The sequence below is a fragment of the Oncorhynchus mykiss genome, chromosome 23 (assembly GCF_057628025.1).
Source record: "Oncorhynchus mykiss isolate SJ-2025 chromosome 23, ASM5762802v1, whole genome shotgun sequence".
NCBI classification, from domain to species: domain Eukaryota; kingdom Metazoa; phylum Chordata; class Actinopteri; order Salmoniformes; family Salmonidae; genus Oncorhynchus; species Oncorhynchus mykiss.
Window position 1 is genome coordinate 30106067 of NC_143044.1, and position 12163 is coordinate 30118229.

General features: G+C 39.2%; 1 protein-coding gene across 1 annotated transcript; it reads left to right on the forward strand.

Annotated features, from left to right (window-relative positions):
* Window positions 1–2134: 2134 nt before the first annotated feature.
* Window positions 2135–12163, forward strand: srgn (serglycin). The gene is made up of 3 exons (XM_021580978.3): window positions 2135–2393; window positions 8965–9103; window positions 11324–12163. The coding sequence occupies exons 1-3, from the start codon at window positions 2324–2326 to the stop codon at window positions 11532–11534; spliced, it is 420 nt and encodes a 139-aa protein (XP_021436653.1). The 5' UTR covers window positions 2135–2323; the 3' UTR covers window positions 11535–12163.

Sequence of the window (12163 nt, forward strand, 5' to 3'; positions counted from 1 at the left end):
CCCCCCCAAACTCACTCAACAGCGCAACTGCAAACTTTAATTAGGTAACTTAATTTTCCTAATTAAACTCAGAGCACATTCAGAATTTTTCATTAATGTATTAAGATTTTCTATGACTTAAGGTGACCAAAATAGGTAAAGTGCTTAGATTGCTTGTCAGATGCATCGAATTCTAATATTCTCACCCTTGTATATTTTGAGTATGGCTTGAAATGCACCAAGTTGTTTGGTGTTTTCTACAGTTTTACATTCCAGCAGTCATTTGTTTTTCCGACTCAAACCACATCCAAGATGGTGACTAACCACACTTCAACATTTCACTTGTTACCAATAACATCTGTAAAATATAGTATCCATACAGTCACAACAATATACACTATTGTTCAAAAGTTTGGTGTCACTTAGAAATGTCCTTGTTTTTGAAAGAAAAGCAAAAAAAATTGTCCATTAAAATAATATCAAATTGATCAGAAATACATTGTAGACATTGTTAATGTTGTAAATGACTACTGTAGCTGGAAACGGCAGATTTTTTATGGAATATCTATGTAGGCGTACAGAGGCCCATTATCAGCAACCATCACTCCTGGTGTCCAATGGCACGTTGTGTTAGCTAATCCAAGTTTATAATTTTTAAAGGCTAAATGATCATTAGAAAACCCTTTTGCACAGCTGTTAGCACAGCTGAAAACTGTTTTGCTGATTAAAGCAATAAAACTGGCCTTTAGACTAGTTGAGTATCTGGAGCATCAGCATTTGTGGGTTCGATTGCAGGCTCAAAATGGCCATAAAGACCTTTCTTCTGAAACTCATCAGTCTATTCTTGTTCTGAGAAATGAAGGCTATTCCATGAGAGAAATTGCCAAGAAACTGAAGATCTTGTACAACGCTGTGTACTACTCCCTTCACAGAACAGTACAAACTGGCCCTAACCAGAATAGAAAGAGGAGTGGGAAGCCCCGGTGCACAACTGAGCAAGAGGACAAGTACATTAGAGTGTCTAGTTTGAGAAACAGATGCCTCACAAGTTCTCAACTGGCAGCGTCATTAAATAGTACCCGCAAAACACCAGTCTCAACGTCAACATTGAAGAGGCGACTCCGGGATGCTGGCCTTCTAGGCAGAGTTGCAAAGAAAAAGCTATTTCTCAGACTGGCCAATAAAAAGAAAAGCTTAAAATGGGCAAAAGAACACATACACTGGACAGAGGAAGTTTGGAAAAAAGTGTCATGGTCAGACAAATCTAAGTTTGAGGTGTTCAGATCACAAAGAAGAACATTTGTCAGACGCATAAAAAATGAATAGACGCTGGAGGAGTTCTTGACGCCATCTGCCAAGCATGGTGGAGGCAATGTGATGGTCTGGGTGTGCTGTGGTGGTGGTAAAGTGGGAGATTTTACAGGGTAAAATTGATATTGAAGAAGGAAGGCAATCACTCCATTTTGCAATGCCATACCCTGTGGACGTCTCTTATTTGGAGCCAATTTCCTCCTACAACAGGACAATGACCCAAAGCACAGCGCCAAACTATGAAATAATTATTTATGGAAGAAGCAGTCGGCTGGTATTCTGTCTATAATGGAGTGGCCAGCACAGTTACCGGATCTCAACCCTATTGAGCTGTTGTTGGAGCAGCTTGACCGTATGGCATGTAAGAAGTACCTATCAATTCAATCCAATTTGTGGGAGGTGTTTCAGGAAGCATGGGGTGACAACTAGAATGCCACTGGTCTGCAAGGCTGTAATTGCTGCAAATGGAGAATTCTTTGATGAAAGCAAAGTTTGAAGGACACAATTATTATCTCAATTAAAAATCCTTATTTATGACCATTTCAACATCTTGACTATATTTCCTATTCATTGTGCACCTCATTTCATGTATGTTTTCATGGAAAAAAATGACATTTCTGAGTGACTACTATGAATTAATCTATTGGATTATCTATTGGGTCAAAGAGAGAATTTTGATGATTCAAATGATGCTATGTGTCAACAGATTATGGTCTACCGCAGTTTTACAGTGGGACTACCAATTTTTATAGCCGTTGAATGTTCAGATATACTGTATTAATCATCTTTATTTAGGCTATATCTACGTTATTAACTCAATGTGGTGAACGTCGGCATGCCATATATGGAAGACAATAATTTTCCACTGCAGATGTTAAACTTCTTACGAAGACGTCTGGTTTCAGGAAATAATGACGCATAAATGGGCAGGGTTTGGAGACATTCAACAGCACGATTAAGTGTATTTAAGAATATTCACAAAGAGCTTATTCTTTAAAGGATATATTGACGTCTCCTCATTACAAAGGAAATAATGAAGTTACTGAATTTGAAGATCTGTCTGACACTGGCTGTCATTTTCTTTCTCGCAGATAACGGATTTGGTAAGTAGCCTATTCAAATAAATAATAGACATTATCAAATGTTTGGATTAGCCACATGTTGGGTACTACAGTATTTCATTGTTGAGAAAAGTAAGTAGGTGTAGTTACGGATTTGTAACAATAACATTTATGTTGATTAATTCATGTTGAAAACGTATCTGCACTTCTGCTATCAATGTGATGTCTGCTTTTGGCACGCTTGACAAAATACCCTAGGTTGCTGACAAGATGTCACGAAACCGGGTCTGTGTATTTTGTCTACATTTGTCTGTATTTTCTGACTGGAGGACTTATTTTTCACAACCAGAATAAAGTATGAGTGAGAGTATTAAAACATTTGAAGAACCACAAATGAGAACAATGGACATGTTTCTCATAACTTTAACCTGTCATTTATAAAAGGGGTGGTTGCATAAGTGAAAGTGTAATTTGATCGGTAACGCTTTATTTTAAGGGGTCCTTCTTACAGTGTAATTACATATGTAATTAAATAAACTAACAATTATTGTAATTACTTGTAATAGTTCACTGTAATAACAACATGTAACTGTACGTATCTGCAGTCTGTAATTACAGAGGTATAACAATGAATGCATGTTAGCATGCTTGTTACACATGTTAAAGTTTTGTGATAGCACCATATTGCTCAGTGCTATCCGGAATCCGTGGGACATTCTTACCCTAAACTTAACCCCTACCCTACCCTACCCTACCCTACCCTAAACCGAACCATAACCCTTACGTAACCCTAACCCTTAGCTTAACCATTTTAAATATCAACTTCAGTGGGGTAGGGACATCCCAAGGATCACTGATAGCACGGACCGCATCATAATTCAGCTCATTGACATAATTGCAATAAAGGGCTCTAGGGTCTGATTTCCAGGCCCAATGTGAAAAACAGGTTCACAGACCAAAAAAAATCTAAGAATTGGTCATTAATTTAAGGGTGCATTTTTCATCTGATTGTCAAACAATCACTTCAAAAAGGCGCTCCTGTAGCCTGTAGGGTACCCGCGCACGTTTGTCCACGCATTGTGCTCCTGCAATTTGATGAATGGAAAGAGACATCCGTTACAAAACACTTTGTGTATTGTAAACGGTGTGTATTGTAAACGTGTATTTTAATGACATTCTGCAATTGTCATTGGGCTTACACGGCCTGCATGGATGCAACCACAGCTGTCCAAGCGCGTCTCGGTCGTTGCCACTCATCTCCGCTTGTCAAAATGTACAATTTGTAATGTGGCTGACATGCGGTAGTGTTAAATAATGGTGTAAAATAGCCTATATTTTTCATGTCATTTTGTGTTAATTATTGTGTTAGGCTCACGTTTTACCGGTACAGCATACCCCCAATATTTATTTTTGCATACCCCCAATATTTATACCGGCTTACTTTCATCCCTGGTTATGGTTAAACGTGTGAAATAGTCAATCGTTAATTGCCAAATTGTAAGCCTATTAAGCTTGGTTGAATAATGGTTTATAAATGCACTTAAAATGATCATAAGACAAACTCTTATTCCATCATGTAACCTTGCAAGGGTTTCACTGTTGAGGAGCATTCTCACTTTTTAATGGGATGCATTGGTGCAATTATTTATTTATCCCAGGAATTAAGGCATCAAGTCAAGATCTGCCTATCTGTGCAACACGCTCTAAATAAGAATGGCCTCGAACATGCCCACGTGTTGACACTGGCGAAATGTGACAGTGCGCAGAGAATATGGTCGAGTAGGTCAGTGTGCAAATGCCACTTTCAAAACAACTCGGAAATCTCCGGGAACTCGGGGAAAAATTATCTCCGACTGGGAAAATAGTTTTGAAAGGTCATCAAATTTAGAATTACAAGTCGGAAACTCTGGCATCTTTCTAGAACTCTGACTTTCCGACCTGACGTCATGATTTGATCTGTTTTTTTCCGAGTTCCCAGATGTCTTGAAAGCACCAAAAATCCAGACATGAAAGAAACAATGTGTTGTAGGTGAAAAACATCAACACGGGAGAGAAAGTATGGTTTCCATGCAATTTATTTCGCTTTTTTGGAAACATGAATTCTGCTGGATGATTTAGCATAGGTAGTTAGCTTGCTAGCCTAATGTTAGTTAGCTAACTGTAACTAGCTTGCAAACGTCAGCTATGTTTTTGTTTGACCTACCAACTAGGCTAGCTAGCTAGTTACCATCTAATATAGTTTTTTAGGGATTAGCTAGCATGCTAACCTTGACTAACTAACTAGCAAGCTAAAGCTGGCAATTATGATAAGATAATAGATAACTAACTAGCTAACGTTAGATTGGCTCGATGGTCTTCCCTAAACCTTGGGTAAAACGTGAGACACACCCAGCATGTTAGCTAGCTAGGTACTTGAGTAACGTTAGTGCCTTTTCAATGTAGCTAATCATTTAACACTAGATCATTTATCAGCACAGATAGAACAGTGAGACAGATATTTCACCGGATGTATAAATGTGAAGCATCCGGTTGGCGTATCCACTCACTACCAGTAGCCAGAAGTGGGAGAAGATTGATTTTGGCCGACATTCTGATAATTTTCTCATCGATGAAACATTTGATCTCCATACAGTTTTCTGTTTCCAAAACTAGAATCTGTAACAAACAATTTGGACAGCGTTTTGTAGACTTTACTCTTGCCAATGTTTAACAAATAGCGTTTAGAATGTGTGCAAGGGTGAACTGAGTTATTGCACACGCGCACTTCACAGAGTAGGCGGTCCCTAACGGAAATATGCAAATAAATGCTAGAATGCGCCAATAGGATCTCACTAGCTTGTACTTGTTCTGCCCTCTATGATTCATTTGCTCCAATTGGAAACGACAGGCTCTGATCTATCTCGTGATAGATAAACAAGTCTTTGTTATTAGTGTTAGCAAGCACTAATATGGCTAGCGGGATATCACAACAAACTAGCTAGGTAGTTATGTAGACCCTCGGGGTACACATCACGGACAAACTGAATTGGTCCACCCACACAGACAGCGTTGTGAAGAAAGTGCAGCAGCGCCTCTTCAACCTCAGGAGGCTGAAGAAATTTGTCTTGTCACCAAAAGCACTCACAAACATCTACAGATGCACAATCAAGAGCATCCTGTCGGGCTGTATCACCGGCTGGTACGGCAACTGCTCCGCCCACAACCGTAAGGCTCTCCAGAGGGTAGTGAGGTCTGCACAACGCATCACCGGGGGCAAACTACCTGCCCTCCAGGACACCTACACCACCCGATGTCACAGGAAGGCCATAAAGATCATCAACCATCACCCCGCATCAAAGAGGGTGAAAAACTTCTATCTCTTTTTTTACATTTTACCCCTTTTTCTCCCCAATTTCGTGGTATCCAATTGTTGTAGTAGCTACTATCTTGTCTCATTGCTACAACTCGGGAGAGACGCGTCGATACACAACCCAACCAGCCGTACAAAGCGCGCATCCAATCCGGAAGCCAGCCGCACCAATGTGTCGGAGGCTACACCGTGCACCTGGCAACCTTGGCTAGCGCGCACTGCGCCCGGCCCGCCACAGGAGTCGCTGGTGCGCGATGAGACCAATCCCTCCCTAACCCGGACGACGCTAGGCCAATTGTGCGTCGCCCCACGGATCTCCCGGTCGCGGCCGGTTACGACAGAGCCTGGGCGCGAACCCAGGGACTCTGATGGCACAGCTGGCGCTGCAGTACAGCGCCCTTAACCACTGCACCACCCGGGAGGCCAAAAACTTCAATCTCAAGGCCATCAGACTGTTAAACAGCCACCACTACTAACATTGAGTGGCTGCTGCCAACACACTGACTCAACTCCAGCTCACTTTAATAATGGAAATGGATGGAAATGGATGTAAAAAAAATGTATCACTAACCACTTTAAACAATGCCACTTAATATAATGTTTACATACCCTACCCTACATTACTCATCTCATATGTATATGTATATACTGTACTCTATCATCTACTGTATCTTGCCATCTTTATGTAATACATGTATCACTAGCCACTTTAAACTATGCCACTTTTATGTTTACATACCCTACATTACTCATCTCATATGTATATACTGTACTCAATACCATCTACTGCATTTTGACTATGCCGTTCTGTACCATCACTCATTCATATATCTTTATGTACATATTCTTTATCCCTTTACACTTGTGTGTATAAGGTAGTAGTTGTGGAATTGTTAGGTTAGATTACTCGTTGGTTATTAATGCATTTTCGGAACTAGAAGCACAAGCATTTCGCTACACTCGCATTAACATCTGCTAACCATGTGTATGTGACAAATAAAATGTGATTTGATTTGATTTTAAATGATATGTGCAAGAAATATTCCATTTTATTCGGAAAGGCAAGCCAGACAAAATTAAACAGCCTATTTATATAATGAACATGAATTCAGAGGGCAGAAATGATTAAACATTTAAAAGAATGACTAACTAAAGGCAACAGTCATTCTGGTCGCAGGTTCAGAAATGGTTGAAGAATTGCCACATTTACTTGGAGCTAACTCTGCAAATAGCACTGCTGGGTTAAAAAGTCATAGTCAAGGGCAACAAGAGAATACAACCTTGGGACAGTTATTACTGAATCAGATGCAGCTGAGAAGAAACTTAACACGAAATTGGTGAATTTAGTGGAAACTTGCCCATTTGTAACAAGCATGGTAACAAGCATTTGTTTTTACACATCTGTAATTATAGACTCCAATTACCACCAGTTACATGTTGTTATAGCAGTGTAACTATGAGTTATTAGAATGAACTACAATACATGTTAGTGTAATTACACTAATTAGGACCCCATAAAATGAAGTTGTACCTTTTTGGTTTAAAAATCCAAATAAGTTGACCTATATCATTTGTCGAATGCAGTAATGGTCCTGTCCATCAAAGACTTAAGCTGTAGGCTACCTATTATTTTTATTTTATCAAAAGCAATAATTTACTCACAGATTGCAAGAACAAGTATCCTAGCAAGAAATGGGCAAGCGTTTCAGAGTAGGAGTGCTGATCAGGTCCCCTCTGTCCACTGTGGTCTTAAAGGCAAAACTGATCCCAAATCATAACTCCTAGTCTGCTTGTTACAGAAGGCCCTTGGAACAGTTTAGATAGAGCACGTGTCAAACTCATTCCACTAAGGGTCAAGTGTCTGTGGGTTTTCGCTCCACGCTTGTACTTGATTGAGGAATTAAGGTCACTAATTGGTAAGGAACCTCCCTCACCTGGTTGTCTATAGGTCTTAATTGATAGGAAAAAACAAAAACCCGCAGACACTCGGCCCGCCGTGGAATGAGTTTGACACCCCTGCTGCCCTAAACCTTTTCAGGCCTATTGATTATGCACAGGCTGCAGGCATTATTTTGGGGCGGCAGCGTAGCCTAGTGGTTAGAGTGTTGCACTAGTAACCGAAAGGTTGCAAGTTTGAATCCCCGAGCTGACAAGGTACAAATCTGTCGTTCTGCCCCTGAACAAGGCAGTTAAAATAAGAATTTGTTCTTAACTGACTTGCCTAGTTAAATAAAGGTACAAATAAAAAAAATAATTATAATCAGCATCCAGATGTATAGAAATCAATAACCTTAATGTATGTACAGTAGATGACAATACCCTTTCAAGCACAAGTACAACTTGAGAGCTTCAAGTTCCTTGGTATCCACATCATCAACAAACTAACATGGTCCGAGCACACCAAGACAGTCGTAAAGATGGCACGACAAAATCTATTCCCCCACAGGAGACTTAAAAGATTTGGCATGGGTCCTCGGATCCTCAAAATGTTCTACAGCTGCACCATTGAAAGCATCCTGACAGGTTACATCACTGCCTGGTATGGTAACTGCTCGGCCTCCGACCACAAGGCACTGCCATCCAGGACCTCTATACCAGGCGGTGTCAGAGGAAGTCCCTAAAAATTGTCAAAGACTCCAGCCACCCTAGTCGTAGACTGTTCTCTCTGTTATCGCACGGCAAGTGGTACTGGAGCGCCAAGTCTAGGTCCAAAAGGCTTCTAAACAGCTTCTACCCCCAAGCCATAAGACTAATCAAATGGCTACCCAAACTATTTCCACCCCCCCCCACCCCCCCCCCCCCTCTTTTACGCTGCTGCTACTCTCTGTTATTATCTATGCATAGTCACTTTAATAACTCTACCTACATGTACATTTGACCTCAATTACCTCGACTAACTATAGCCCTGCTATTGTTATTTAACTTTTGCTCTTAAATTATTTGTTACTTTTATTTATTTTTTGTAGGTATTTTTCTTATAACTGCATTGTTGGTTAAGAGCTTGTAAGTAAGCATTTCACTGTAAGGTCTACGCACCTGTTGTGACAAAGGCATCAAATAACATCAAATTTAATTTAATTTAATGTTACTCAGGAACCACACCTGGAAGCACCTGCTTTCAATATACTTTATATCCCTCATTTACTCAGTTTCCTTTGTTTTGGCAGTAACCTGTATTTCATATTCAATAGGAATATTGTCCATGAAGATTCTCTGTCACAAATTAGTTATGTTTATATGTTGTTATTCCCTTATGAAACACAGGTGCTCCAGCAAAAGGTAGATATATGTGGGTTAAGTGCAGGCCAGACGCCACGAATCCCAACTGTGAGACACAGAGGGGTCCATGGATGGACTTGCCTGGGCCTCCTGACAGACTCCCTCCATTTGCAGTAAAGGATATGTAAGTATACGTCATCACAAATTAATTTATCCGGAGACCAAAGCTTGATGGGCTATTGAATTTCAGAATTGAGCATAATGTGACAGAATTGTCCTGACTAACTTCGTTGCTTCATTGTTTTTGATGAGATATGTCCCCATAAAGAATTGCAATAATAGACTTGATCAATAACATTTCAGAATTTTCAAGAAACACTATACAATTTCCTGTGGTAGGAAATATTTTTTTAATGACAGAATCAGTCTGGTAGTTGCGTACTGTGACTTGAATGGCCTCTGATATTCTTTCTCATTCCGAGAGTGATGGTAGCATACAAGAAGTAAGCACTTTATTGACTTACTACTATGAGTTTAAAACACACTCTATTGGTCTAGATTATCCTGCTGAAAGTTGAGTGTTTAAACTACAAGCCATATGAATTAGGTGATCTAATTATACATGGGTGAAGGAGCACCCAAGCATTAATATCTGCATTCATTATATTACAGCAGACAGAAGAGAACAATATGTACTCAGCTCTGTTAAACATTTTCACTATTGAGGAAGCTAAACAATTGCTATCATAAGGAAATTTGCTCTCATATGGCCTAAGACACCGCTTCCCATTTAGTGGTTTAAGTCCTCAGCAAGACATTGTATCAGTTAGAAAACATCAGGACCCAAAAGGGTTGGATCTCACAAAACCCTCTTCCCTATACTGTAGGTCGCACAGAAAGGGATTATCATTATAAATTCCCTCTAAGCATGTTAAAAAAAACATTGTCAAACTGTCAGGAAATACTGTTTAATTATAAATGTTTTGTACTGCTGTTGTTAAAAGTACCATGCAAACAGAAGCATTGGTAAGTTTACTAATACCTAATATCTACTTTACTTGACTATTTATATTTTTGACAACTTTTACTTCACCACATTCATAAAGAAAATAATGTACTTTTTACTCCATAAATCCCTGACAACCAAAAGTAATCGTTACATTTGGAATGCTTAACAGGTGTAACGGCTTTCTTCGGTAGAAGGAGAGTCGGACCAAAATGCAGCGTGTAGATTGCAATCCATGTTTATTCAACAATGATAAAACATGAACTGTACGAAAACAAACGTAATGTGAAAACCGAAACAGCCTAAACTGGTGCAAACTAACACAAGACAGTTACAAGGACACTAAGGACAATCACCCACCAAACACTCAAAGAATATGGCTGCCTAAATATGGTTCCCAATCAGAGACAACGATAAACACCTGCCTCTGATTGAGAACCACTTCAGACAGCCATAGACTTAACTAGAACACCCCACTAAGCTACAATCCCAATACCAACACACCACATACAAAAACCCATGCCACACCCTGGCCTGACCAAATAAATGAAGATAAACACAAAATACTTCGACCAGGGCGTGACAACAGGACAAGAAAATTGTAAAATTCACACACTTATCAAGAGAACAACCCTGGTCATCCCTACTGCCTCTGATCTGAAAGACTCACTAAACACATGCTTCGTTTGTAAATTATGTCTCAGTGTTGGAACGTGCCCCGGGCTATCTGTAAATTAAAATAAACAAGAAAATCTTGCCATCTGGTTTGCTTAAAATAAGGAATTTGAAATTATTTATACTTTTACTTTTCATACTTAAGTATATTTGAGTGATTACATTTACTTTTGATACTTACGTATATTTCAAACCAAATACTTTTAGACTTTTACTCAACTAGTATTTTACTAGGTGACATTCACTTTTACTTGAGTCATTTTCTATTAAGGTATCTTTACTTTTACTCAAGTATGATAATTGGGTACTTTTTCGACCACTGTTACTGTGTAACAAATCCAATGTAGTGACTGGAGTAATACGTGTTTCTTCACAGGTATTAGAGCAACTTTTTAATGTTTTACAATAGATTAATCTAAATGTGTTTATTTTCTAATTTACTCAGTTGATAATGTAAGCAAAGGAACACTATTTCAACAATATATTTTCTTCATAGAAGTTTTAGAGTTGTCACTCAGCCTTTCTTGTTAATCACTTGCACAATCACTTGCACAATCAATGCACAATTCAACTGAATACGACTTAAGGCTCCCAGACAAATGAAGCAGAGATGATGGAAGTGTAGAGACGCCCCAGCCTGTGCTGTAGTGAAAAATCATAGGAAGAGCTTAGAGGATGTAGACTGTAATGGCTAATGGTCTTGTGCTTCTGTTTTTCTTCCAGAGTGCTGGAAGAGGATGGCTCAGAGCTAGAGCAGTCAGGCGAGGGTTCTGACACTGGAATCCTCTTCACTGAGCAGGGCTCTGGCGACCAGTTGGCCAGCGCAGATGTGGACGGGATTGACTACTCTGACTTTGTTTACCCACAGAAAATGGCCATGGATCAGGCTCTGCCTCGTGCTCAGGAATTGAAAGAGGATCACCTGATCCTGTAGCCTGCCAGAATGCAAAATATTGAAATGTTGATGTTAATCCGTTTGTGTAAAAATAATTGGCTCTTGCAACCTCTCAAGATTACAGTAGCACATGCTTTTTGACCCAGTTATTGATGCTTGGCTGTGTAAAATTGTATTTAATCTGATTTAGGTAACTGAAGTTTAGTTATTTTCCCATGGAACCAGAGATTAAATTAGTCTCCCATGTGTTTTTTTCTGTATTTTTATTATTATTTATAATACCAGCCAAGAATGTTAATAATTGTATTTTTAAACATAATTTTCAGGGGTATATCATGCTTTTATTGTTTTACATTTTAGTCATTTAGCAGACGCTTTTATCCAGAGTGATTTACAGTAGTGAGTGCATATATTTGTTTACATTTTAGTACTGGTCTCCTGTGGGAATCAAACCCACAACCCTTGCATTGAAGCACCAAGGTCTACCAACTGAGCCACAATGAAAACTATAAGATATATTGTGAAACACTCCGTTTTCAAATATACTTTATTCAGAATTTCCACGATGGTCACAATCTAACATGATATCATTCCGCACTTGTATTTTCTCACCCGAGCAAAATGTTTTGACAATTTGAAGGATTAAATAAACATATGTTTTAATCATC

What these genes read in the sequence shown, in the direction of transcription:
- srgn (XM_021580978.3), top strand. Translation starts at nt 2,324, where the DNA reads ATGAAGTTACTGAATTTGAAGATCTGTCTGACACTGGCTGTCATTTTC. An exon ending in TCTCGCAGATAACGGATTTG is followed by an intron (nt 2,394 to 8,964) that starts GTAAGTAGCCTA and finishes TATGAAACACAG; the next exon opens with GTGCTCCAGCAAAAGGTAGA. An exon ending in CCATTTGCAGTAAAGGATAT is followed by an intron (nt 9,104 to 11,323) that starts GTAAGTATACGT and finishes TTTTTCTTCCAG; the next exon opens with AGTGCTGGAAGAGGATGGCT.